General features: G+C 34.0%; 1 protein-coding gene across 1 annotated transcript in view; it reads right to left on the bottom strand.

Moving 5' to 3' along the window:
• Stil (STIL centriolar assembly protein) overlaps positions 1–27,079 on the bottom strand; it is a 49,471-nt gene that overhangs the window by 3,659 nt on the left and 18,733 nt on the right. The window contains exons 9-15 of the mRNA XM_015485028.2: positions 24,018–24,168; positions 22,371–22,480; positions 18,392–18,506; positions 15,781–16,761; positions 9,618–9,783; positions 6,355–6,577; positions 620–830 (exon numbers count right to left, since the gene is read on the bottom strand). Coding sequence (XP_015340514.1) covers positions 620–830; positions 6,355–6,577; positions 9,618–9,783; positions 15,781–16,761; positions 18,392–18,506; positions 22,371–22,480; positions 24,018–24,168 — 1,957 coding nt within the window. The remainder of the gene's footprint in view (positions 1–619; positions 831–6,354; positions 6,578–9,617; positions 9,784–15,780; positions 16,762–18,391; positions 18,507–22,370; positions 22,481–24,017; positions 24,169–27,079) is intronic.

Below are 27,079 nucleotides of genomic sequence, written 5' to 3'. Positions count from 1 at the left end.
TTGGATCGAAGTAATAGGCAGGGTCATCTTACGTCCCAGTTCATGTTCTAAGTTTTCTAAGAAAATGAGGTACTCCAACTAAAGCTATCCCTACTGATTCAGTGCTCCTTTTGCTTTACACCACTTTTCAACTTGTCATAGAGTGGTTGCTTGTGTTCTTGTATTGTTATTTCTCCTATGTTCTCGTAATTATCTTTATATATCCACTTTTCTTAATCCCCTTTCTTAGACTAAGCTAAAAATTGAATAAATATCTGCTTACCTGAAGTCAATAAGTATTACCGTAAATACTCCACTAACTTTTCAATTTTCAAGCTTTTTACAAACTCTTTGCTTTTTTGTTGTTGTTGTTACTAACTTTAGTATGAATTTAGCACAATATCAATACTTACACTTACATTTAAAAAATAAGCTTTTTTTTTTTTGCTGAGTATCTGATAACTGGCATATTTACATTTAAGTTATCATAATTTATAAAAAGCTAAAAGAAATACATGATATTAGGTAAAAATATTTTTATTTCAAATTCCCTATTAGTTTAAATCTAGGGAAAGTTTAATTAATATTACCTGTATTAAAAACCATCTCACAAAAGATGAAATGCTCCCCATGTTCTTACCAATAAATCCTGGTAGATGTTCTGGTTATCTGATGGCTGATGAGACAAAGGTTGCATTACTTGCTCAATTTTTGGTTTCTCAGACATTTCAGTATTGGTATTGGCACCCTCTGTTGGCCCGGTCTGTAAGCACATGTTCATGCTCTCTGCCAGCAAGGCATTTGGAAAGAATATCGGCACATCGGGTTCTTTTCTCACATCTGAAGAAGAGCTGCATGATAGGACATTTAAGTAAATGTTAGTATCTTAGTATCAAGGTACCTTTAACTGTATATTTGAAATGTAGTAACTTTGGAAGAAAAGGGTAAGACTCAAGCAGCATCTGGTTTGTATTTTCAGCTGGTGGTATATATAAATAAACCATATTGACAAGCTACATATAAACTGGAACATAATAGCTTTTCTTTTTTTGGTAGTACTGGGTATTGAACCCAAGGGCACTCTACCACTAATCTACATCCCCTTTTTATTTGCTATTTTGAAACAAAGTCTTGCTAAGTTGCTGAGGCTACAAGTGTATACCAATGTGCCTGGCTTGTCCAATAACACCTTTTAAAGTTATGTTATGTGTAATGATTTCAGACAACTTTCTTTGAAAGTTGAAAAACAACCTGTTAATTTCTTCTAAACCTGATGCAATAAAAATTTAAAATATATAATTTGCTCACTTTGAGTTTTAAAATAATTGTCAAAATCCTTGTCAAATGAAAGTTCCTAAGTTGCCATTGATAGTCATATAGTTGATGGTATTTCTTTTCTTTATGCTTTTGTGTATTTTTTTCCAATTTTATACAGTAACAATTTATACTTTCAAAGTAAAAAATATGAAACATTTTAAGTAACTAGGGAAAGTAGTAGTATATTTCTGTTTATTATTATTATTTAAAAATATTTTTTAGTTGTTGATGTACCCTTTATTTTTTATTTATTTATATGTAGTGCTGAGGATCAAACTCAGTGCCTCACACGTGCCAGGCAAGTGCTCTGTCACTGAGCCACAAAACCAGCCCTATTTTTTATTTTTTTAATATTTATTTTTTAGTTGTAGTTGGACACAATATCTTTATTTAATTTATTTATTTTTATGTGGTGCTGAGGATCAAACCCAGGGCCTCTCATGTGCTAGGCAGGTGCTCTACTGCTGAGCCACAACCCCAGCCGGAAGTAGTATATTCTTATTAGAACAGTAATCTGTGGATTATAGAAAATGAAGGAAAGCAATAATGTTAGCTAGTAGAAGCAGCATTATTATTAGTCCAGGCATAGTTTAAAGTGCATCATCTTTTTTTCTTTTTAACATTTTTTTAAGCTGTAGATGGACACAATATCTTTATTTTTATTTATTTATTTTTATGTGGTGCTGAAGATCAAACCCAGGGCCTCATGTGTGCAAGGCAAGTGCTCTTCCACTGAGCCACAACCCCAGCCCTCAAGTGCATCATCTTATGTAAACCTTACCAAAAAAGTCTATGAGATAGATATTATATATCATCTCCATTTAACAGACAAAGAAATTGAAGCACCCTAATTGGATATGTTCTCTTGCTTCTTTTAACTCCCATTAGCACCTTCTTTTTATGTTTTAAGTTGCATTTGTGTTTATTTATATTATAACTATCTGTGTGTTTATAATGCCTTGGGCAAATTTCTTTATCTCGATGAATCTCAGTTTCCTTTCCTGGGTTGAAAAACTGTGATAAAATTAATGGAGATTCAGAGAACCTAGCACAGTACCAGATGTACATAATGGGTGATCCGTAATTATTAGTTCAACTACTACTGCCTTCTCCCTGTGCCGCAAACATCAGATTGAGCCTTTATCTTCAACCATGTTGACCAATTTCACTTTAATGAAAACACCAGAACTTAACAATAATTAGGTGCTAAGGCACTGTTCTAATTATTTTATGTATATGAACTCATTTAATTCCCATAACAATCTTATGAAACAGGTACTTTTATTATTCCCACTTCATAAATGAGAAAACAGAGTCCCAAGAGATCAAAAGACCTGTCCATAATCATACTGCTGTGATTCAAATTTGGCAGTCTAACACCAGAGACCATGCTCTAATTCACTGTTACACTGTATGTTCAAGGACTTGAAAATATATGTCCTGATGTCTAACTTAGCAAGCAAAAAACAAAAGCTAAAAAAGAACCAAAACATTACAAAGATCTCTCAAAAGATTTAAGATTAAAACAAAACCTTAAAAGATGACTCTTATATGCCAAAGAATATTAGGTATACCCAAAGGGTGGCTCCTGAAAAAATAATCATATTAAAAGAAAGTCTTTATAATACCACATACCGTTATTCTCCATGGGGAATAAGCAATCAATAACCAATTAAGCTGCAAGGCAAATAAACTTATCTTTAACAGACTATTTCAACATCAGAAAGACTGATCCAGTAAGGCATCCAAGGGAGACTGAGAGCCCAGGTAGCTGAGGGACATGTATGAATACTCAGCAAGGGGAACTACATACAGCGTAGGTCAGACCAGATGTTTGGGAGGAGTCCAGAGAAGCACCAGAACCTCCATAGACAACAATGGAGATAGTATTTAATCCAACTCAATACATTTCCTGAACAAAAGACTAGATTTACATCTAGTTATATGTTAGAATCAATGAAGGTGATTAATTGCTCTAAAAAAGCAATTAAGTTCTTTCTATCAGTTAACTCAGATCTGTTTCTAAAGTTAAAAACCACCAAAGGATTAGAGATATTTAAAGTTTTAACTTGAAAACTCCCATAATCCTTGAAAATATTCTTCAGTTTACAGAACTAAGTCAAGGAGAATAAACAGAGATAACCATAGTTCATTCCTTGTCCTCCTCAGTTTCTGTAAATATTCCAAATAAAATGTGGATCTACAGAAAAAATTACAGAAATTAATATGATCATGACCCTGTAGGAACTCAATCTGGCCATGGTGATATACACAAAAGATCTTTTCAATATACTGTGGTACATCAATGAGTCCCTAATTGATTTATAAGATTAAAACACTGTGTACTAAAATGAGGAGATCTGTGGTTCTCTGTTGTTTTCTGGAGGGGCATGTTTATTGTTTTAACCACCACTGTAATTAGAACAATTTAAAATGTCAAATATTATCACAAGATTTAGGATAAAAATAGGTCATCCACTTTCTATCTGCCCCATGTCACCTTACCAGCAAGTTCACCTCTTTTACCTGAGGTATTTTATATCTACATTATTCTTTTACCTTCAAAACTTATCCTACATTTGATATTTTCCATGATTTCCACAGGTCCAAGCCATCCTCATCTTACTTGCTTATTAAGTCCACTAACCAGTCTCCCAATTTCCTCTCTTAAATCTCTTTCATTTGTTCAAAAACAACAAAAAGGGTCTTCAAAAAAATGAAAATCAGGGGGCTGGGGTTGTGGCTCAGTGGTGGATCACTTGCCTAGAATATATGAGGCATTGGGTTCGATCCCCAGCACCACATACAAATAAATAAAATAAAGGTATTATGTCCATCTACAACTAAAAAAAATATTAAAAAGAAAGAAAATCAGGGGCTGGGCTGTAGCTCAGCGGTAGAGTGCTTGTATAGCATGTGTGAGGCACTGGGTTTGATTCTCAGCACCACATATAAATATATAAAATAAAGGTCCATCAACAACTAAAAATATAAAAAAAAAGAACAAGAAAATCAGATCATACCACACCATTGTCTGAAATCCTCCCCTGGCTTTAATGAATAGGGAATAACTCCATAACTCCTTTCTTTCTTTCTTTTTTTTTTTTTTAAAGAGAGAGAGAGAGAATTTTTTTAATATTCATTTTTTTTTTTTAGTTTTCGGCGGACACAACATCTTTCTTTGTATGTGGTGCTGAGGATCCAACCGGGGCAGCACGCATGGCAGGCGAGCGCGCTACCGCTTGAGCCACATCCCCAGCCCCTCCAAAACTCCTTTCTATATCCTACAAAGCCCTATATGCTTTGGCTCCTGCCTTGATCTCTGCCTTCATTTTTTACACTCTTCCTTATCAGTCACTGTATCCAGTCATATTGCCTTTCCTGCTTGCTTCTAGATCTGTCAAGCTCATGCACAACTCAAGGTCTTAACACTTGGTATTTCTTCTAACCACAACACTCTTCCCAAAGATCCTGTCATGACTGGTTCCTTCTCATTATTCAAATCACTGCTCAAATGTCACCTCTCAAAGAGGCTTCCTTTCCCACCCTATTTAACATATCACACTTCATTCTCATGCTACCATCCAAGTTACACCGCACTTGATCACTCTGTTCATTTTCTTCATAGTAGCTGTCACCATATGATATTATATTATTTTGTTGCTTATGAGGATATATTTCATAAAATTAGGAGTTTTGTCTAACCTACTGCTTGATCTCTAGTGCCAAGTTCTGTGGGAGCACATACCACAAGTTCAAAGAAAATTTGCTGAATTTATTACCAAATGTGCTGAGGATCTGAGTTACTTTGGATTTTTTTTTTTTTTAAGGTGGACACAATATCTTTATTTTATTTTTATATGGTGCTGAGAATCGAACCCCGTGCGCCTCACGCATGCTAGGCAAGCGTGCTATACCACTTGAGCCACATCCCCAGCCCCTACTTTGGAATTTTTTTAATAGAAAATTTCACAATGAAAAGTTTCAAACAAGAGATTATATAATAAACTACCACATACCATCTGTTTCAAAACTTATCAATTACAAGACAATTTTATTTCATTTAAACTCTTAGCTATTTCATCTTCCATTAGATAATTCTGAAGCAAATCTCAGATAAGTATTCAGGTTGTTATCTTTCAAAAATATTCTTTTTTGTGTGTAATTTTAATAGGGAATTGTAAAAAAATTTTATGATTCTGAGCCCCATCTCCATCTAGAACCTAGTATTATAAGAATCTCAAAGGTGAGGAGTGAGTGTATGTAATTTGAAGTTTTCTTCAGTTATTCTGAGTTATTCAGGCTGTTAACACATCCAGTGACTGACATCTGGGAATGGTTCAAGAAAGCTCAAAAATGACAGTTATGCAGACACCATATTATGGAAATATATCAATGAAAATACCATGTAGAAAATAAATAGTTTTATGTTAGAGTAACAAAAAATATAAGTTTTTTTTTTTTTTTTTTTTGGTGGGGGGGGGTGCGGGTACTAGGGATTGAACCCAGTGGCACTTAACCCTGAGTCACATCCCCAGCACACCCCCTTTAAAAAAAAAAAAAAAAGATTAAATAAGAATTGCACAGAGCCAGGCGCAGTGGCACACGCCTGTAATCACAGTGGCTCGGGAGACTGAGGCAGAAGGATTGCTAGTTCAAAGCCAGCCTCAGCAACAGCGAGGCACTAAGCAACTCAGTGAGACCCTGTCTCTAAATAAAATACAAAATAGGGCTGGGGATGTGGCTCGGTGGTTGAGTGTCCCCGAGTTCAATCCCCGGTACAAAAAAAAAAAAAATTGCACAGAATGGTGATAATAGTAAATAACAATGCATGATATATTTCAAAATTGCTAAGAGTGTATTTTAAATGTTTGCATCATACCAAAAAAATGGTAACTATGTGACATGATAGATATGTTGAACAGCCTGATTTGCTCAGTCTACACTGTAAACATCTAAATGTATCCCACAAAATTGTCAATTAAAGATAAAATGTGAAAACAAAAGAAAAAAGAAAAAGACAAAAATAGGATGAAACACGAATAAAGGAAACCTTACTTGGATTCATTAACTGGCTGATTAAATTCTTCCACAGCAATGTTGCTTTCTTCAAAACTGGGAATATCAACTTCTCTTAATGAAGATGCACTACCTGGAGGACTTGTGACTTCATTATTAATATTGACAGAAAAATTCATGTCCTCACTAGAAATCTTGGTGTCATCTTGCTTCAGTTGAGAATCTTGATCATCGCCTGGTGCATTCCAAAACAGGCTGGCACCTGGAGGTAAAGTGATTTAACAGACACTGAAATAAATATTCAATTACAAAAATAATGAAAATAAAAGCTTGTTATGATTAGCTATATTATTTTAACACAATTATCTACAACTGTTTTCAGATTATATTTCCTCAGAAATGCCACAAAAAGTTAGGTGAAAGGTAGAAAGAAGAAAACTGGGACAAAGGGAAAGGGGACATCCTGGGTTCTGCCTCTTTTAAAGGAATGACTCTGTTTTACATATTAAGGTTCTGAATATTAACTGTAGGGTGTCTTTGTGTGTTGAAAACTGCTGCTCTAAATAGCAGGAGAAAATACATAAAATACAAAACCCTAGGATCTCTGGTTTTCATCCTTAAATAGAATATTTAAGAAACTATATTAGAGAGGCATCAGACATATGTAAAAATCAAATGCTCCCCAATATTTATGGACCATCTGCATATATTTTCAGAGCTTTTTGCATATTTGCTTATACTTTTTGTTAAATTAACTACTTTTTTATTTTTTATTACTGGGAATTAAACCCTACTTAAACTCTGCTCTACTGCTAAGCTACATTTCTAGCCCTTTTTATTTTGAGATAGAGTCTTAGTAGGTTGCCCAGGCTGGCCTCGATCCTCCTGTCTCAGCCTCTCAAGTCACTGGGATTACAAGCATGCATTACCATGACTGGCTAACCCACTTTACCTTTGCCTAGTGTCATCGTTTCTGTGAAGTTGTACATTTGCTGTGCTAGTTATAGCTCTTCTAATACTCATAACAATAAATACATTTACTGGATAGAACTGGAGGCTATCACACTAAGTGAAATAAGCCAATCCCCCCCCAAACAAAATGTGGGGGAGTGTGTGTGTGTGTGTGAAGATTCACCAAACTGGACAGAGAGGAATGGGGAAAGAAGCGGGGATGGGAATACGGGAGACAGTAGAATGAATTGGATATAACTTGCCTATGTTCATATATGAATACATGATCCGTGATAACTCCATATCATGTACAATCCCAAGAATGGGAAGTTATGTATTATATGTAAAAATACATTCTACTGATGTATATAATTAAAAAGAACAAATAAAAATAAATAATTTTTAAAACTTAAAAAAAAAAGAAAAAATACATTGTAAAATGTAAAATATTCATTACCCCAAATCTTCTTTTGTATCATCAGTGATCTGCATTCTACAATTTGGGAAACACTGCTATAAATAATGATTTAAAAAATATGATTAAAACCAAAAAGTGAATCCAAGTTGAAATGGTTTCTACTTAGGTGTTATGAAAATAAATGAATAAGGGCTGGGGCTGTAGCTCAGTGGTAGAGCGCTTGCCTTGCATGTGTGAGGCCCTGGGTTTGATCCTCGGCACCACATAAAAATAAATAAAAATAAAATAAACGAATAAAAAAGCAAGAGGTAACTTAGAATTCATTATTTTATTAAAGACAATTTTGAAAAAGATAAAAAGGTCCTGCTTACTCTATGTATCAATATATACCTTTAGGGAATTAAGTACATGTAGAATAAATGTGCTTTGAAAAGTCATTTGGTTAAAAAGACTATTAATAGGGGCTGTGGATGTGGCTCAAGCGGTAGCGCGCTCGCCTGGCATGCGTGCAGCCCGGGTTCGATCCTCAGCACCACATAAAAACAAAGATGTTGTGTCTGCCGAAAACTAAAAAAATAAATAAATTCTCTCTCTCTCTCTCTAAAAAAAAAAAAAAAAAAAAAAAAAGACTATTAATAATTCATTTTATGTAGATAAATAATAACTAAATATGAATCTATGATGTTTTAATATATTTGAATTCATACATTATGTCTGAAAACATGTCTCAATTTCATAATCACTTTGAATATGTGAATGACTTCATTCAATTGTCAGTTTATTTACTCAATAGACATTGTTTCAGTGGTCCAGATCTCAAAAGCTTACAGTCTAGTGATAGATATAGATGTTAAGCAACTGGAATATCGTAAACACAGAATTTTACAAGAGAACATAGAAGACTGCACTTTGGTACATTTATTGGTTCGTAATACCCACAAGCTCCTTTTCTTTCTTTTTTAAGATATTTATTTTTTAGTTTTAGGTGGACACAATATCTTTATTTTTATGTGGTGCCGAGAATTGAATCCAGTGCCTCACGCGTGCTAGGCGAGCACGCTACCACTTGAGCCACATCCCTAGCCCCTCCTGCTCATTCTTAATCACCAGAAATACAATTCAGAGCCCCATGTTTTCTCATAGAGTCCATACTATTTTTCTTACCCAGTTTGTTCTGCCATTTCTCAACTCTACTTACTGAAATGTTGCATAACTTCTAATGCCCACACTCAATTGCAATGCATAGATAAAACCTTACCCTGATCCCTCAAAGCACTGATGATTTATCTTATTAGAACTGCGTCTAACTTTAGCTATTTGGGAGATTGAGACAAGAGAATTGCCAAGTTCGAGGATAGCCTGAGCTACTTATTGAGACCCTGTCTCAAAATAAAAAAAGGACTGGGGATACAATTCAGTGGTAGAGCACTCCAGAGTTTAAAAAAAAAAAAAGGCTGGGGATGTAGCCAGGCCTTAGCATGCATGAGGGCCCTGGGTTCAATCCCTAGGACCTTAAAACAAACAAACCAAAGCAAACAAAAAGAATTAAAGAATTAGGTCCAACCTAGAAAAGTAGTAAAACCAAACAATGTATCATGTTATGTAATTTCTTATGTGTTCTTCGGTGCATTTTTCTTTCATAAAGAGTAAAATAACAGGGGCTGGGGCTGTGGCTCAGTGGTAGAACACTCCCCTGGCACGCATGAGGCACCACATAAAAAAAAAAAAATAAAAGTACTGTGTCCACCTACAACTAAAATATATGTATATACATTTCTAAAAAAAGAGTAAAATAACAGACTGAAGTTATATTTTCATCACCTTGGTTTTATTCTATTGTACTCTGCACCAATTTTAGTATAAAAGTCCAAAAGCCAGATATAAAAAAGCATTTCTTAAAAATTTCTTACAATTAAAAAAAAAATGAAATTACCTGTGCTCACAGCAATGCTTACACTTTTTTTCATGTGCGAGCCAGGGGAAGACTGTGCTTCCATGGAAACCAGCTCCATTTGCTTTGTAGCTTGCACAGTGTCTTCAACAATAGTTGTCTTAGGGGAACCAGGCTTCAGAGACTGTGCTTCCAGCAAACGCTGAATCTGTATCAATTAAAAACATACTTTAAATTGACAGTGAAGTTATCAACAAAATTGGCAGGAGAGTTTAATAATGAATTACAAAGTGTCCCAGTTATAAAGAGCTGACTTTTAACTATATTTTCTCACATTCCAATTAGAACATACCATGAAACTCTGTGTAGAGTCATTATCATTAGTTATTAAGAACACTTTAAGCTAAGTAAAAATTTAAAAGTGAAACATAAAAGTGTTTAGATTAGCATTTGTAAACTGACACTCATATAGAAAAGTCTGAATGGTTAATACTTCAACATTTTATTCCTACTTCACTAATAAATCAAGGAAGAATGGTATACTGTGAATCCATGTACCAAATATGGAACATTTTACACAAAATTTTCTTAATAATGTTAATCAGAGTTGCCCACATTTGGCCATGCTGAAACTGGAAATGGTAATAAATAATGGCCATCACCTTTTGGGTGTTTCTTGTTTGCAAGACAAGATACCATAAATTTTTATGAATGATTTTTATAAAAACCCCATAAAGAATATACTACTATAAAATACACTTTACCGACAAGAAAACATAAGGCATTGAAAATTTAAGTTTCTTGCCCAGATCACATAACTAACAAGTAGCAAAACTGAGGCTTAAAGACAAATAGCCCCTCTTCCTCCTCCTTTAAAAATTGAGATATAGGTGCTGAGGTTATGGCTCAGAGGTAGAGCACTCTCCTTGCACGTACAAGGCCCTGGGTTCGATCCTCAGCATCACATTAAAAAAAAAAAAATTAAAAAACAGTTATAAAAAACTGATATAATGCACATACCACAGAATTTACCACTTTAAAAAATTCATTAGTTTTAGTATATTCACAAAGTTTGCAGCCATCACTATTACCTAATTCCAGAACATTTTTATCAAACTCAAATAGACTCCATACCATTAACAGTTACCCCAACCCTTGGCAACCACTAAAATACTTTCTATCTTTATGAATTTGCCTACTCCGGTCATTTTGTAAAAACAGAACCACACAGTATATAGCCTTGTGTCTGACTTCTTTCATTTTTTCAAGGTTCAACAATATTATAGCATTTACTAATAGTTTTTATTGCTGAATATTCCATTTTATGAATATATGTCAAACCCTGTTTATCCATTCATTAGCTAGTGGACAATTGGATTATTTGTTTAAGCTATCATGAATAATATTGCTTTGAACATTTATATGTAGGTTTTTGTATGGAAATATTTTTTTCATTTCTCTTGGGTATACCAGAAGAGCTTCCCTTTATTTTCTGGAGGTACTGGAAATCAAACCCAGGGCCTCACAGGTGCTAGGCAAAAACCCTTCAACTGAATCATATCCCCAGCCCAACCCTGGGCTGTGATTTTAAATACTGTGATTTTTTTTTTTTTAAATACTGTGATTTTTCTATTTCCTACAAATGGTACACTGTATTTAACTAATCTCATTAATTTTAGTGGATTAACATTATTAGTATAAATATTATCAACAAATTATTAAGATCAGTAGAAATAAAGGCTGAGTCAACATAAAATGGCATATGTATTTATAGTGGTTTTGAGCATGGGCTTTAGTATCATGAAGACATAAGTTTAAATTATACTCTGCTACCTTTGGGATATTATAAGCTTCAATATCACCCAAAACTAAGGTTGTTGTGAATATTAAAAGAGACGAATAAAATAGTTTAACTTGTTGAATGCTCATCACAGCCAGGTCCTACACTAAAGTATTTTATAATAAACATATTTAACCTTCAAATCTACAGATAATACCAATCATCTCTCCTATTTTTCAATGAGAAAAGTGAGATTTAGAAAGAACACATAGGAAACACTCAATAAGAGACTTTTTATACATATTCAGGGCCTAAAGTTAATCAGAAAGTATGCTTTAACAATGTGCTTTCTCAGCAGATGCAGAGGTGCATACCTATAATCTCAAATATTTAGACTCGCGGGCTGAGGTAGGAGGATCACAAGTTCCAGGCCATCCTGGGCAACTTAGTGAGAGAACCTGTCTCAAAATAAAATTTTACACTGGGCTTGGTGGTACATACCAGTGGCTTAGGAGGCTGAGGCAGGAGGATCACCAGTTCAAAGCCACCCTAAGCAAAGGTAAGGTGCTAAGCAACTCAGTGAGACCCTGTTTCTAAATAAAAACAAAATACAGCTGGGGAAGTGGTTCAGTGGTGGAGTGCCCCCCAGTTAAATACCATACTACACACACACACACACAAAGATATATTATTCAATAAATATGTGGGGCTAGTTATCTGATTAAAAAAAAAATCTTACCTCCACATCCAAACAAAATAAAATAAAAGCAACAATCCCACAGGGGAGGGATGGAGAGTAAATTTTTTATAATCTTGAAGGGAAGAAGACTTTTTTAAACATAATATACAACTCAGAAAGACAATGAGTAATATTTAACTTTAGATAAGCTAGATTATTATGCATGAAACAAATGGCCAAAATGTAAAACACTTAAGACAAACTGTAAAAGATTCCATGTGTGATAAAGAATAAATTTTCTTAATATATAATCTCTTATAAATTAGTTAGAAAAGGACTTAGTAGAGAATACTTAAATAACAGATTTTTAACCAAAGGAATACAAATGGCCATAATAATTCATGTTACTTATAATAATATAATGCAAATTAAAAGTTTCTAATTATAAACCTGATAATTTTAGAGTTTGATATGGCTAACATTGCAGATACAGGGTATTAAACTGGTATAACCTGGGCTGAGGGTATAGCTCAGTGGTAGAGTGCTTACCTATCATGTGAGGCCATGGGTTCAATTCCCAATACTACAATAATAAATAAATAATATAAAGAGGTTTAATTCTTTTTATTAAACACAAGGGAAAAGACTCCCTCCTACCCCTTATTTAAAGAGAGAGAGAGAGAGAGAGAGAGAGAGAGAGAGAGAGAGAGAGAGAGAAAACACTGGTATAACCTCTCTGGCAGTCACTTTCACTCATTCAAGTAACAAAACATGTATTAAGCAACAATTACAAGTCAAGTACTAATAAAGGTGCTAAAACAGTGATGGTAAGTAGCTGCCTCCTTAGAGCTACTTTATATCTCAGACCAAAAAAAAAAAAACACCAACATATAGTTAAGGCGTGAATGACGTAAAGGAACTAGCCATTATAAGAACCAAAGGAGGCATATTTCAGTCAAAGGGAGACGCAAATTTAAGAATTAAATATAAGCATGTTGTGGCATGTTTGAAGAACAAAAAGCATAACACTGTGGCTGAAATGTAGTGAACATAGAAGAGAGTGTTAAGAGATGATTTGGAAGAGAGAGACAGACACAGAATCACAAAGGTCTTTGAGAGCCAAAGTAAAGAATGTGGAATTTATTCTAGTTGTAATGGAAAATCTCTGGAGGGCTTTAAGGAAGAAGGCCATGATCTGATCTGTATTTTAAAAGATTTTTGTGGAGTTTTCAAGGGCAGGAAATATGGAACAGTACTGGGCATGATTAAAGAATGGTTTGACTTGGGGTATAGCAGGAAAGACAGTACAGAGTAGTTAAATTTAGGATGCATCTATAAAGTAGAGCCTAAGTTTTTTGTTTTTATTTTTTGTAGTGCTGGGGATTGAACCCAGGGCCTCATGCATGCTAGGCAGGTGCTCTATCATGGCTATATCCCCAGATCCAAGAGCCGAGGTGTTTTTTGTTTTTTAAATTTGGCCAGAGTGCCTGGATGACAGATGATGTCATTAACTGAGACAATAATGATAATAAAAATAATAGTAACAGTTAACATTTATTGAGCATTAACTTCATACCAGGCATGAATCTAAGCCCTTACTTAGTAACTCATTCAATCCTTAGAACTCCATACAACTCATGTATATCCCTATTTTGTATAAGAGAAAATTGAATTCAGGGTTAGGGGTATGGCTCAGGGTTGAAAACTTGCCTAACACACATATAAGCCCCTAAATTCAATCCCAACCACCACAACAAAAAACTCAAAAACAACAACAGCATAAAGACAAAAAACTGAATTCACAGAAGTAAGATTATTTGTCCAAAGTCATATAACTTAATTTCACAATTTTACTTCTAAGAATCTATAGTACACAGATACTGACACATATGCAGTTAGGTGCAAATACAAGGATGCTCACTGCTTCATTTTTTTGCAATAATAGGTACTTCAAACTGTTGATATAATCAGTAGAACAATTAGAAAACTCTGTGTACAGCAGAACAAATTCCTATGTAGAGTATGAGAGTTCTATATGTACTTACAAGGAAAACGCCTAAAGTATTAAAAAAAAAAAAAAAAAAAAAAAAAGAACCTACAAAAAGCTAAAAAAGAAAAAGAATTTCATGTACGAGGAGAATACTATATTTAACCACAGATTTCCTGTATCATATATTTTGGGGGGGATGGTTACTGGGGATTGAACTCAGGGGCACTCGACCACTGAGCCACATCCCCAGCCCTATTTTATATTTTATTTAGAGACAGGGTGTCACTGAGTTGCTTAGGCTGAGGCTGGCTTTGAACTCACATTCCTTCTGTTTCAGCCTTCCAAGCTGCTGATAACAGGCATGTGTTATAGCGCCTGTCCCAAGTTACTAAGATTTCTCAACAGCTTAAAGAATCCTTTTAGCCTCTATTATTCTTTTTTTGAACAAGACAAAAAATAATTATTTTCATTATAGAAATATTTAACTAAATTAAAATTTCTGCTACATATTTATCACAATTTGTTAAAATCCAATGCATATTTTATAATTTCAAAGAATTTACCTAGGTTTAAAAAAACAGCAAAGCTGGGGCTGGGATTATAGCTCAATGGTAGGAGTGCTCACCTAGCATGTGTGAAGCACTGGGTTTAACTCTCAACACTACATAAAAATGAAACTTTAAAAATAAAGGTATTGTGTTAATCTACAGCTAAAAACATTAAAAACAAACAAAAAAAGCAAACCTGGCCAGGTGTATTAGCACACACCTGTAATCTCAGAGACTTGGGAGGCTGAGACAGGAGGGCTCCAAGTTCGAAGCCAGCCTCAGCAACTTGGCAAGACCCTGTCTCAAAATAAAAATAACAAAAAAGAAGAAAAAAAAAAAAAGAAAGAGCAAAGCTGAATTTTTCCCAGGTGCTCCTATCCAAAGCATTTTTAAGCACAATTTCAAATTGCTTTTTTTTCCAAACTGCAAACAAGATGCCTCCAATTTTATAAAGCACATGTATTTATGCATACTATATACATACACACATAAATACATATTATATATTCCATATAGCTTTATGGAAAAAACATGAAAATGAGGAACAATTGGTATGGGGTGGGTATATGCAGGAAGGATATCAATGAATAAAGACATAATACTTATAAACTAAACTATGCACTGCAATAAAGGTTAAGGGCTGGAGATGTGGCATATGTGAGGTCCTGGATTTGATCCCTGGCACCACAAAAAATAAAAAAGAACTCTGTAATAAAATCCCTTAAGGAACAGAACATTTCAGAACAAACTGAGTGGAACAAGTCAAGTTTTAGTCTATTCTCTGAAGGTACACTGGCTAAAGGTCGGTATACATAATAAATGATTAAAAAAGTAAAGATGTGTCAACGTTTAGTTGTATATAAATGTTTAGAAGAATTATACAATCTTTTTTTATAGGAGCAAAAAAGCAAAGAAAAATGCAATAGTCTTGTAGGTTAGGATATCACAAGATAGTGTGAAAGAAGGCTTGCTTTCTTTTCTGGTTCTACCATTAACTAGGAATGAGGAACTGGGTTAAATTATTCTCTCTAATCCTCACTTCAGCTTATCTATAAAATGAAAGGTACTAGAATTCAGTTTTGAAGGTTTCTTTTAATTCTGACAACTCTATTCATAAAAACGTAATTACTGAAGAGTAATAAAACCAGTTTTTAAGAAACCATATCAATACAAAGAATTGAACAAAACTAAGAAATCTTCAAGCAAACCTGTGCCTGAAGTAGCCTCAGCTGTCTGTCTTGCTCTGTGACGAACCGATAAGCATCTGGAGACAGTCCCATCATTCCATTATCTGACTCAGTCTTGGTTGTGTGCATACACACTGCACAAGGATGTGGGTTACAAGAGTCTATATGTGAAGGTCTTGCCACAGGCGATGGTTCTACATTGTTGTGGGGAGAACTATCCATGCCTCCCTGAGGTCTCAAGGCTACAGGGCTACTTGAAGAATAGAATGCTTTATGACATAGAGCTGGACATCCACTTGGATGAATCAATGAATGTTTCTGAAGGGCTTCAGACTGGAGGTCTTGAATGGATCCAACTGTATTTACTCCTTGCCAAGAACTTATTGGACTATATTGAATATGGCCATGATGCTGATAACAGCTGCAGACATTTGTGGAATAATAAGTTGGTAGTGGGGGAGCAGGTACCTGAACTTCTATTGGTCTTCCTGAATTATGAGGTGAAAAAACAAAATTGTGTGGATGGGACTGTGGAGCAAGAGAAGACTGTCTAGAATTAAATGAGGAGGTTCTTAGAGGATACTCTTCTTTCTGTACATTTCCAGCAGAAACTGCTTGAAGTTTCTCAGTTATATCAGGAGGTGGAACATTAAAAGAAGATGGCTGAACACTCTTATTCCTAAAATGAGGGTTCCCTATGTTACAGGTAGATGGCTGTCTTACTTTGCTGTCTGTCTTGCTCTTGCTCCTCAAAGGAGCACTGTCCTGATTAAACTGACTTGATATCCCTTTTAAGGAAGACTCTCCAGGTTCAGCTTCTGGGCTGTGTTTCTCATCATAAAGCTCAGGTTTCATTGCCTTCAAGTGTTCAGAGTGCTGAATCAACAAAGGAGAATTTTCAGTGTTCACCGTTTCTAATGGATTCAACATATGATTTGATTCTATAAAATTGCCATCTAAAACAAGTGAAAGTTCAGGAACTAATGGTTGGATCTTGGAAATCTACAAATGGAAAAGAAAAAAGAAATTCTTAGGAAAAGATATATGCATTACTTTCCTTAGATTAGTATTTCTCTAATATTAGCCATTTAAATATTATTCATAATCTATACCATCAATAAATATTTTCTGGATATCTTGAATGTAGGCAGTATGAATATAATTGTAAGCAAAATAAACAAGGTCTTTGTTCTGAAAGAATATACCTAAGCATCTCCCAGACTTATTTAATAATGGAACTTCTTTTATTGGACCACTAATTAATGTTGCTTAGATCATGGGATATGAGAAACTTTTATACACTAGTTTTACATCTTCACTCTGTAAAGAAGTTATCACAGGTAGAATGTTTCAAGAGACCTAGTAGCAAATGTTTATGTATCTCAAATAACAAGGGATTTTCCAATAAATATTTCAAAATATTTTTCCACTAAATTATGTTATTCTGTTATTCCTTTTACTGATGTCAGCTAAAAGGGCTGGAAAAAGAGCAGGGAAGACTAAACAAAATGCTCCTTGTGGAGAATTTGGTTATACCTTGATATTCGTTTAAAAAATCTTTCCCATACCTTTCTCTTCTAACATAAGTAACAAAACAAAAAACTAAAAAGGGCTGGGGGATGTAGCTCAGTGACACAGCACCCCTGGGCTCAATCCCACTATCAATAAAAAAATGAATAAATAAAATAAGTAACAAATCCATGTGAGGTATACAACAATTCTAAAAGAACCCACTGGTTGGCAGCACAAAAAATTATGATGGAATCAGAAAATTAACCTCTGATTGCAAAGGAGATGTTTTTTCAGAATATGGTAACAAAAAACAAAAAAATCAAGCTTTGCTGATAGTATAGAATGTTGAGTCTATATGGCTGTATTTGTTTTGTTTTGTTTTGGTACCAGGAATTAAACCCAGGGGCCTTTAACCACTAGCGACATCCCCAGTCCTTTTTAGATTTTCTTTCTTTCTTTTCTTCTTTTTTTAAAGTCAGGGTCTTTCTAAGTTTCTCAGGGTCTCACTAAATTGCTAAGGCTGGCTTCAAACATATGATTCTCTTGCCTCCCTTAGCCTCCTGAGCCACTGGGATTATGGGCCTGAGTAATCCTGGCTATATGGTTGTTTAAAGCACCAGATTCTGGGCTGAATGTGGTGGCACATGCCTATAATCTTAACTACTAGGGAGGCTGAAGCAGGAGAATCACAAGTTCAAGGACAGCCTGGGAAATTTAACAAGACCCTGTCTTAGAAAACAAAACAAAACCCAAAACAAATCTCTATCAGATTCTAAAACCAAACCTCCTGAATTAACAATCCCAGCCTTACTACTCACTGTGTGATCTTGGACAGGTAACTTAACCAATCTATGCCTCACTTTTCTCTGAGAATAACAATTATATGTAATCATTATATATATAATTACATATATGTAAAGAGTATAAAGAATGTGTATATGCATTATTACTTTTAACAATAATTATATGTACTTTGAGGGTGTGTGTGTTTATATGTGTAAAATCATATAGAGATATATAGCTAGAATAATAAATAAATTTTAGGTCCTATTTAATGCTTTAAAAAGAGGCTTTTTGATCTCTAATCACAAAGGTGAATTCATACTAAGATCAGGGATACCTTCTGACTCACTGGATGAGGACTAGGAATTGGTCTTGGAGAAAAATCTTCATCTTCAACACCAGAGTCATGATCATTTACTGGTATTTTTCCAAGAGATAACTTCTGGGAAGAACTAAGGCATAGAAAAGGAGACAAGAAAAAATTTTAGCAACCTAGTATACTTTATTCTAGTTTAAACTGAGTGAATAAGACCTTAAAAAGTAGTATTTGGATCATTTAATTTAGTATCTAACACTATAGATTTTTTTTTCAGATCAATATTAGTTGACCAGGAAAGCTGATCTATTCAAGTTCTTATTTAATTGATTACCTTGTTTACCTGATCATGGCAGGTTTATCCCTATGTTATTAACATTACAATAAATCAATAGTAACTGAGCACCTTCTGATTGATTATGCAAGGAGTCTACAAGTATACTTAATATAAAAATTATAATCTGTTGATAAGGCATGCACATTGACACAAACACTATGCTAAAAAGGAAAATAATTAAAGAATTACATATTCCTATGAAGTTATATCTGTGATGGGAAAATACATTTAGGTATCACCTCTCATTTAGTCAGCTATGGTTATTGTATCACAGATGGCATACTTCTGCAGAATATAGAACAATTTTGAGTATTAGTACTAAGTTTCAAAAGCTGAAACTAGGGTTTAAGACTAAAGATTTGAAATACTATATGTATCATGTTTTTGTCTAAACTAGATAAAGTTTCAATAGAATGCTTTAGGGGAAAGTAAAGTCAAAAGGAAGCTAAGAGCAGGGTGTAGTGGCACACACCTATAATCCCAACAACTCAGGAGGCTGAGGCAGGAGAATCACAAGTTCAAAGTCAGCCTCTTAGCAACTTAGTGAGACCCTATTTCAAAATAAAAAAGGGCTGAGGATGGGGCTCAGTGGTTAAGTCCCCCAGGTTCATTTCCCAGTACCAAAAAAAGAACCAACAAAAAAAGGAAGCTAAAAGAGAGCTTAGAACTAAAGAGGCTCTTAAGAAAGGATCCTGTATATGAAGAACTCCAAAAAACTTAACAAAAAACATAACACCAAACAAACAACAAAAAAACTCCAATCAATAAATGGGCAAAGGAACTGAACAGAAGAAGAAATAGGCATGGTCAACAAATATATGAAAGAATGTTCAACATTTGTAGAAATTATAGAAAGTTGAATGAAGACTACACTGAGAATTCACCTCACTCCAATCAGAATGGCAATTAGCAAGAATACAAGTAACAGTAAATATTGGCGAGGATGTAAGGGAAAAGGTACATTCATACACTGCTGGTGGGACTGCAAACTGGTGCAATCACTCTGTAAAGCAATATGGAAATTCCGCAGAAAACCTGGAATGGAACCACTTTTTCTTTTTCTTTTTCTTAACTGGAACTAGGGATCAAACCCAGGGCTTTATGAATGTAAGGCAAACACTTTGCTGCTGAGCTACATCCCAGTCCTGGAACCACCATTTGACCTAGTTCTTCCACTCCTTAGTATATACTCAAAGGACTTAAAATCAGCATACTATAGTGATGTGGCCACATTAATGTTTATAGCAGCTCAATTCACAATAGCTAAGCTATGGAACCAACCTAGGTGCCCTCCAACAGATGAGATGAATGGATAAAGAAAATGTGGAATGTTATGTGCAATGGAATATTACTCAGACATAAAGAAGAATGAAATCCTGGCATTTATTAGTAAATGGATGGAACTATCATGCTAAGCAAAATAAGCCAATCCCCCAAAAAACTAAATGCCAAATATTCTCTCTGATATGTGAATACTAACACACAATAAGGGGTGGGGAGGGAAGAATAGAAGTTCACTGGATTAGACAAAGGGAAATGAAGGGAAGGGAGTAGTGGAAATAGGAAAGAGTAGAATAAATCGAACATAACTTTCCTATATGTTCATATATGCATATAACACCATATCACGTACAACCACAAAAATGGGATCTTAACTAGAATAAGTTATACTCTCTTTACGTATAACAAGTCAAAATACACTTGTTATACACTCCCTTTATAACAAGTCAAAATACATTCTATATCTAAAAAGAGCAAACAAAAATAAATAAATAAAGGTTAAAAGAAAGAAAGGACCCTGCATCCTGTTTTATACAAGTTGAATTCTTTCTTGTAGAAGATAATAGAACAAGTAACTCCAAAGCAGACTTGAAATTCTAATAGCAGACGAGAACTTCCCCCAAACTGATAGTCTGGAGAGAGAGACACAAAGATCTTTCTCTGCAAGGTACTGCAATGAAGCAACAAGAATATCTGCATAGTGTGTTTAAGCAGATGGTTCTATACCAAGCCACAAAGCTCTCCCATCAAGTCAAAGGACAAGTGAAATACAGAATGATATCCCAAGTGCTCAGAATAGCACAGACATGACAGAGAGAGCCAGGAACCAGAATAAGGTCATAGGAGTTTCACTGCAGGAATGTGCACAAGTCTGCTTAAGATCAGCTGCTAATGATAACATCTCAATATACAGCAGTAGAGATGGATGAGAATTATGTCAACTCTTATTCCAAGTATTGGTACACCATTACAATCCTTTACACAAAACCCAAAGGGCTGGGGTTGTGGCTCAGTGGTAAAGTGCTCATCTCACATGTGTAAAGCAGTGGGTTTGATCCTCAAACATATAATAAATAAAATAAAGTTATTGCATCCATCTACAACTAAAAAAAAAAAAAAATTAAAAAAAGAGGAAAAGGGATGAAAAGGCCTTGATTTGACTGAAATTTGGTTTCTATAACTCAGTAGAAAGATTTTTTGTTTGTTTGTTTATCATGCTAATATTATAAACAGATAGCACTAAAGGTCCAAAGATAGATCTGAGTTATAGTAAAAAAGTTGACTAACAGAAAAGTCAATTGCTATGATGCATTAAAAATAACAATTGTTTCTAAACTAAGGAATCAAAGAATAAACTAATAACATCATGTCCCTAACCCTTATCACATCACCTGGCACATAGGTAGAATAAATGATAAAGCTGGGTTAGGGATGTAATGGTTAATTTTATTTGTCAATTTGGTTAGGCCAGAATACCCAGCTATTTGCTCAAACATTGTTCTAGATGTTTCTGTGGATGTTATTTTACTCTCCATAATATGGGTGGGCATCCTCCAATCAACTGAACACCTTAACAGAAAGACTAATCTCCCAGGAGAGGGAATTCTGCCAGCTGATAGCCTTTGGAATCAAATTACAACTCTTCCCTGAATCTCAGTTTACCAGCCTACCCAGCAGATTTTGGACTTGCCAAAATTCCATAATTACAGCAGCCAATTCTTTAATATAAAGATCTCACTCTACATATATACATCCTACTGTTTCTGTTCTCTGGAGAACCCTCATTAATACAAGGGTGTATCCTCTTTACCACAAAAGTAGGATACAATGACACAAAGAGTCACAAGCCCTTATTTAATATTCTCCAAGTGTATTTGCTTTAAAAAATTTTAAACAAACCATTTATTTTTTAGGTAGAGGAGTTATTTTAATAGTATTTTATCTGATAGAGCCAGGTTTAAAATTATAAGGCAGGAAGAACAAACAAAAGACATTAAAAATAGAATACATTGAGTGATATTGGCCAAACTATATTGTTATATTGTGTACTGTGTGCATGTACAAATATGTAACAACAAATCCCATCAGTATGTATAACTATAACACACCAATAAAAAAATGTGGGGAAAGAAATAGAATGCTACTTCTTAGGCAAGATAATTTCTTGACAAATGCCTTTTTTGTTTCCTACATAATAAATCAAGTCAAAAGAAAATTATATTAGAGTTGTCTTTTTATTAAAATTATCAGCCAGCTTTCTAGAGACTATGAAAGAATACATTTAAAGCAAAGACAGTTTTATCAAAAATAATTAGTTATTTTAATTACCAAAAAATAATAAATATAATAAAGTATATATGACAATAAAAAGTTATCTCTTACCTCTTAGTTGAAAGACTCTTTGAAAACTTGCTGAAAAATTCTGTTTCTGTATCTTGGCTTTCAGCACTCAGTTCAAAATGGATTTGATTTTTGTCAGAAGGTTCAACATTCTGAAATGAAGTAGGTCATACTTTGAGATGTGACTTAAATAAAAACACCAGAGAATTCAATTTAGATAAAAAGTAGCTCTGAAATACTGGGTAAATTGGTGGGGAAACTTCTGATTTCTGTAACTCTAACCTTCTTTTGTAAAATGTCCATTTCCCAGATCTGTAAGTGAAAGTTAAAACTCAATCACCTGTATTATGTAATTAACTCAGTAACCAGGACTTTAATGAATATAAAATAACTATAAACTGAGGATGACATCTAAAGAAAAATGATAAATGACATGTCTCTAAAGTAGAAACAAATTATCAGAGATCATTTAAGATAATAATAACTACAATATGAGAACTGCTATACCCTATAAATGAACTCAAAAGATCAGAATAGATATACATGGTTATTTAGAGTTATTCAACTTTTTTTAATAAAATAAAGAATATTTTTATTTATTATTGATCTGATATAAATTTATTTATTATTGATCTAATAAAAAGAATTTCATTAAAAAATGATTTTTAAACAAGGTGTACAGTGGTGCACACCTGTAATCCCAGTGATTTGGGAGACTGAGGCAGGCGTATCACAAGTTTGAGACTGCCTCAACAACTTAGCAAGGAACTCTCTCAAAAAAAAAAAGATGTGCGGAGTCAGGGGTGGACAGTGGGGGTGGTGAGACCAGGACATAGCTCAGTGGTACCATGTCCAATCACCAGTACAGCCAAACAAACAAACAAAAAAAAGTGGTCTTTAGATGGGTGTGGTGGTACTTGGCTACAGACCCAGAAGCAAGACCTTTGTTTCAAAAAAGAAAAAGAAAATCAGTTTTTAAAATTTGGTACTGGAGATTGAGCCCAGGGACACATTACCACTGTACCATATCCCCAGTCCTTTTAATTTTTTTATTTTGAGACAAGGTCTCACTATTGTTAGGGCCTAGATAAATTATTGAGGCTGGCTTTAAATATGCAATCCTCTTGCCTCAGTCTCTCAAGTCATTGGGATTACAGGCATGTGCCACCATGCTGGCTAAATTTAATTTTATATGACACCTGTACTTTAAAAAAATCTTCTTTTTCTTTGATCATCCTTAATGAATTTCTATGTATTTTATTTTTTTCTATATATTTTAATAGATACAACTTCTTGGATTATATAAACACTGACTTTTAAGTGTGAAAACTTTATGTATTAGTTATATACATATTTTTAAAATAACAGTCAAGGCAAAGAAAATACTAAAATCACAAAATTAATTCTCACCAGTACAAAATGATACAACATATAAAAATTATTGACATATTCCTCAAAAATTTTAGAAAAACCCAGGCTAGGTATCTGTGGATAATCTTTTATCTTCTATTATAATTTGGTTCTAGACATACGGTCTAAGATTTACTGAACAAAAATTAACCATAAATGAAAAGTTAATATTCAATGATTGATGAAATTATTATTTTAAAGGGTAAGACCATTGGGCTTAAACCGCCAAAATGCAATTGGAAACAGTCATCAATGTAGGTGAGTAATCAAATCACTTACATTGAAAAGATGTAATGTTTCCTTGCTGGTCAGTAAATGAAATCGAAGCTCAGGTACTTTGTCATCACAAGGGAGGCATTCATAAAACTCAGGTTCCTTATGTGTCAAAGAATAAAGAACTATGATGAAATTTCCAGATTGTGAAAAAACCCTGGACAAAAAAACAACAAAAAAAACCACCATTTAGTTAAAATTTAATAATGATAGTAAGATTATATTCAAAGAACTCTGAAGTAAGTCTCCCAATCTAATTATTAGATTAAGAAGAGAGTCCAAGTTTTTTAGTAGTTTTTTTTTTTTTAAGAGAGAGAGAGAGAGAGAATTTTTTAGTATTTATTTTTTAGTTTTCGGTGGACATAACATCTTTATTTTATTTTTATGTGGTGCTGAGGATTGAACCCAGCGCCCTGCTCATGCCAGGCGAGCATGCTACTGCTTGAGCCACATCCCCAGCCCTGGAGTCCAATTTTTTAAAGAGAACTGGGAAACAAACTTATGCCCATTTTAATATTATCAATTTTTTTACTTATTATTATTATTTTCTTGTAGTTGTAGATGGACAGCTTGCCTTTATTTTATTTGCTTATTTTTGTATTTGTTGCTAAGGATTGAACCCAGTGCCTCACACATGCCAGGCAAGTGCTCTGCCACTGAGCCACAGCCCCAACCCCAATATTATCAATTTTTAATTTAAGATATATTATGAAATAACTATATCTTATAAAAACATCAAACAAAACAAATGAATAAAATGAAAACTCCTCCTTGCCATTCTCCAATTTGGTGTGCAAACTTTCAGAACTCAATTTAATGCATATACATTTTGAATTTGGGTGCAGTGAACATCTGTACTGCCAGCTACTCAGGAGGCTGAGGTAGGAGGATCACTTGAGCCTAGGAGTTAGAGACCCATCTAAGCAACATAGTGAGATAAAAGCACCCAGAATTTTACCTTAGGCATTCACAAACATTTTACATAAATTAACAAAAATGAGGCCTAACTATTGCAAATGCTATTTTTAAAAAACAATCTATTTTGTACCTTTTTCTATGCCACTATTCTACATTATACCTCAGACCTTATTTTTTCAGTGATTGCCCAGTATTACATTTTATAGATATGCCATTATTAATTCACCTAGACATTTAAAAATGGATATTTGTTTACCATATTCCACTATTATAAACCCTGATAAAATGGACATTAATTTTATTAGTCACACTAAATGATTCAATGAATGTATGTAAAGTCCTCAAGGGTTCTTAAAATATACACTAAACCAAAGCATCTAAACTGTATTTATTAGTTATCTCTACTTTGTAAAATAATAAATAAGAAATAACTTGGGGGCTAGGGTTGTGGCTTAGAGGCAGGACGCTCACCTACCATGAGTGAGGCACTGGGTTCAATTCCCAGCACCACATAAAAATAAAGATATTGTTGGGGGGGGAGGTTGTGGCTCAGCAGTGGAGCGCTCACCTAGCATGTGCAAGGCCCTGGGTTTAATTCTCAGCACCACATAAAAATAAAATATTGTGTCCAACTACAACTAAAATAAATAAATAAATACATAGGTGAACACTATATATAGTGTCCACCTATAACTAAAAAACAATTATTAAAAAATTAAAAAAAAATAACTTGGGGATGTTATACTACCAACAAAATAATGCAGAGGACAGAGAGGCATTCAGAATGCCTGTACTGCTTAGTTCCTTATTCTGAGGCCAGTTAAAATCACTATTCAGAATGTTGTAAAATTATAAATTAAATTGTAGCAGTAATTAAGAGTTCTGATATAAAAAAATCGCCCAATGCTTTAGACTAAACACAAAAAAAGAGATTCAAAATTAATTTTACTGAGCATTTACTATTAATATGAATTTAAAGTAAGATCAGTAATTGATAATAAATTTAGCTATACTAAATCATAACAAAAAATTGAAAACATTTGTTTTACTGCAAACAGAACTAATTCTTTTGCAAAGGTGAAATAAAAGTAGAAACTATAAAATCATCTAAAAAAAATGGGAAAGATTTTTTATTTCAATAATACTCTTAGTGAGGGCAAATCCTTTCTACAAAAGATGGAAGACTGATAAATTTGACTTAAGGCTGGGGATATAGCTCAGCTGGTAGAGTGCTTGCCTTGCATGCACAAGGCCTGGGTTCATTCCCCAGCACCACCAAAAAAAATTTGACTTAAAGTCTGACACTGAGGGTGAAGCTAAGTGGTAGAGCATTTGAGAAGTATGCTCTCAGGAACAAAATCAAAAGTCTGGGACAAAATACTGTTAACCAAAATGAATGTAATGACAATCTGGGGTGGGGTTTTAGCTCATGGTACAGTGCTTGCCTTGAATGTATGAAGCACTGGGTTCGATCCTCAGCAATACATAAAAATAAATAAATAAGATAAATGTATTGTGTCCATCTACAACTAAAAAAAATATATTTTTTTAAAAAAATGACAATCTGAGAAAAATTTTTGCTATATATATTTTATGCACATACACATACATATAATATATAGCATATCTAATATGTATATAGAGAGCACACACATGTGTGCATGGGAGCAAGTGCAGAATGTTTGAATAAGAGAAAAATAAGAGCAAAAGTTCAATCTTACAAAGCGATATTAAAAAAATGAACAATCTACAAGAAAAATTTCAAGACAAGAATAGTCTGTTCCCATAAGAGGTAATAAAACACTGGGAAAAACCATTTCCATCTATTAGATTAGCAAACATCAAAGTTTAACAATGGCCTCTGCTTATCTCTGAGCTCATCTCCTGCCCTCATCTCATCTCTCTAGCAACAACAAACTGCAACTCAACCTGCCACCTTTATTCATATACACATCCTTCCTCTTTTCTGGCTTTATTTTCCTTCAAAGCACTCACCACCTTTAAAAATGTGTTTTACTTATTTTGTTTAGTGCCTATTTCTGCAAGATCTTTATTTTGTTTACTGCTATCCCCAATACCATGAACAATGTTGGTACTGAATAAATATCTACATTTGTGGGGCAAAAAAAGCATTCTCATATACCATTGGA

This window comes from Marmota marmota, unplaced genomic scaffold, assembly GCF_001458135.2.
Source record: "Marmota marmota marmota unplaced genomic scaffold, marMar, whole genome shotgun sequence".
NCBI lineage: Eukaryota > Metazoa > Chordata > Mammalia > Rodentia > Sciuridae > Marmota > Marmota marmota.
The sequence above is the reverse complement of the archived record's forward strand: the minus strand, read 5'-3'. Positions and strand labels throughout refer to the sequence as shown.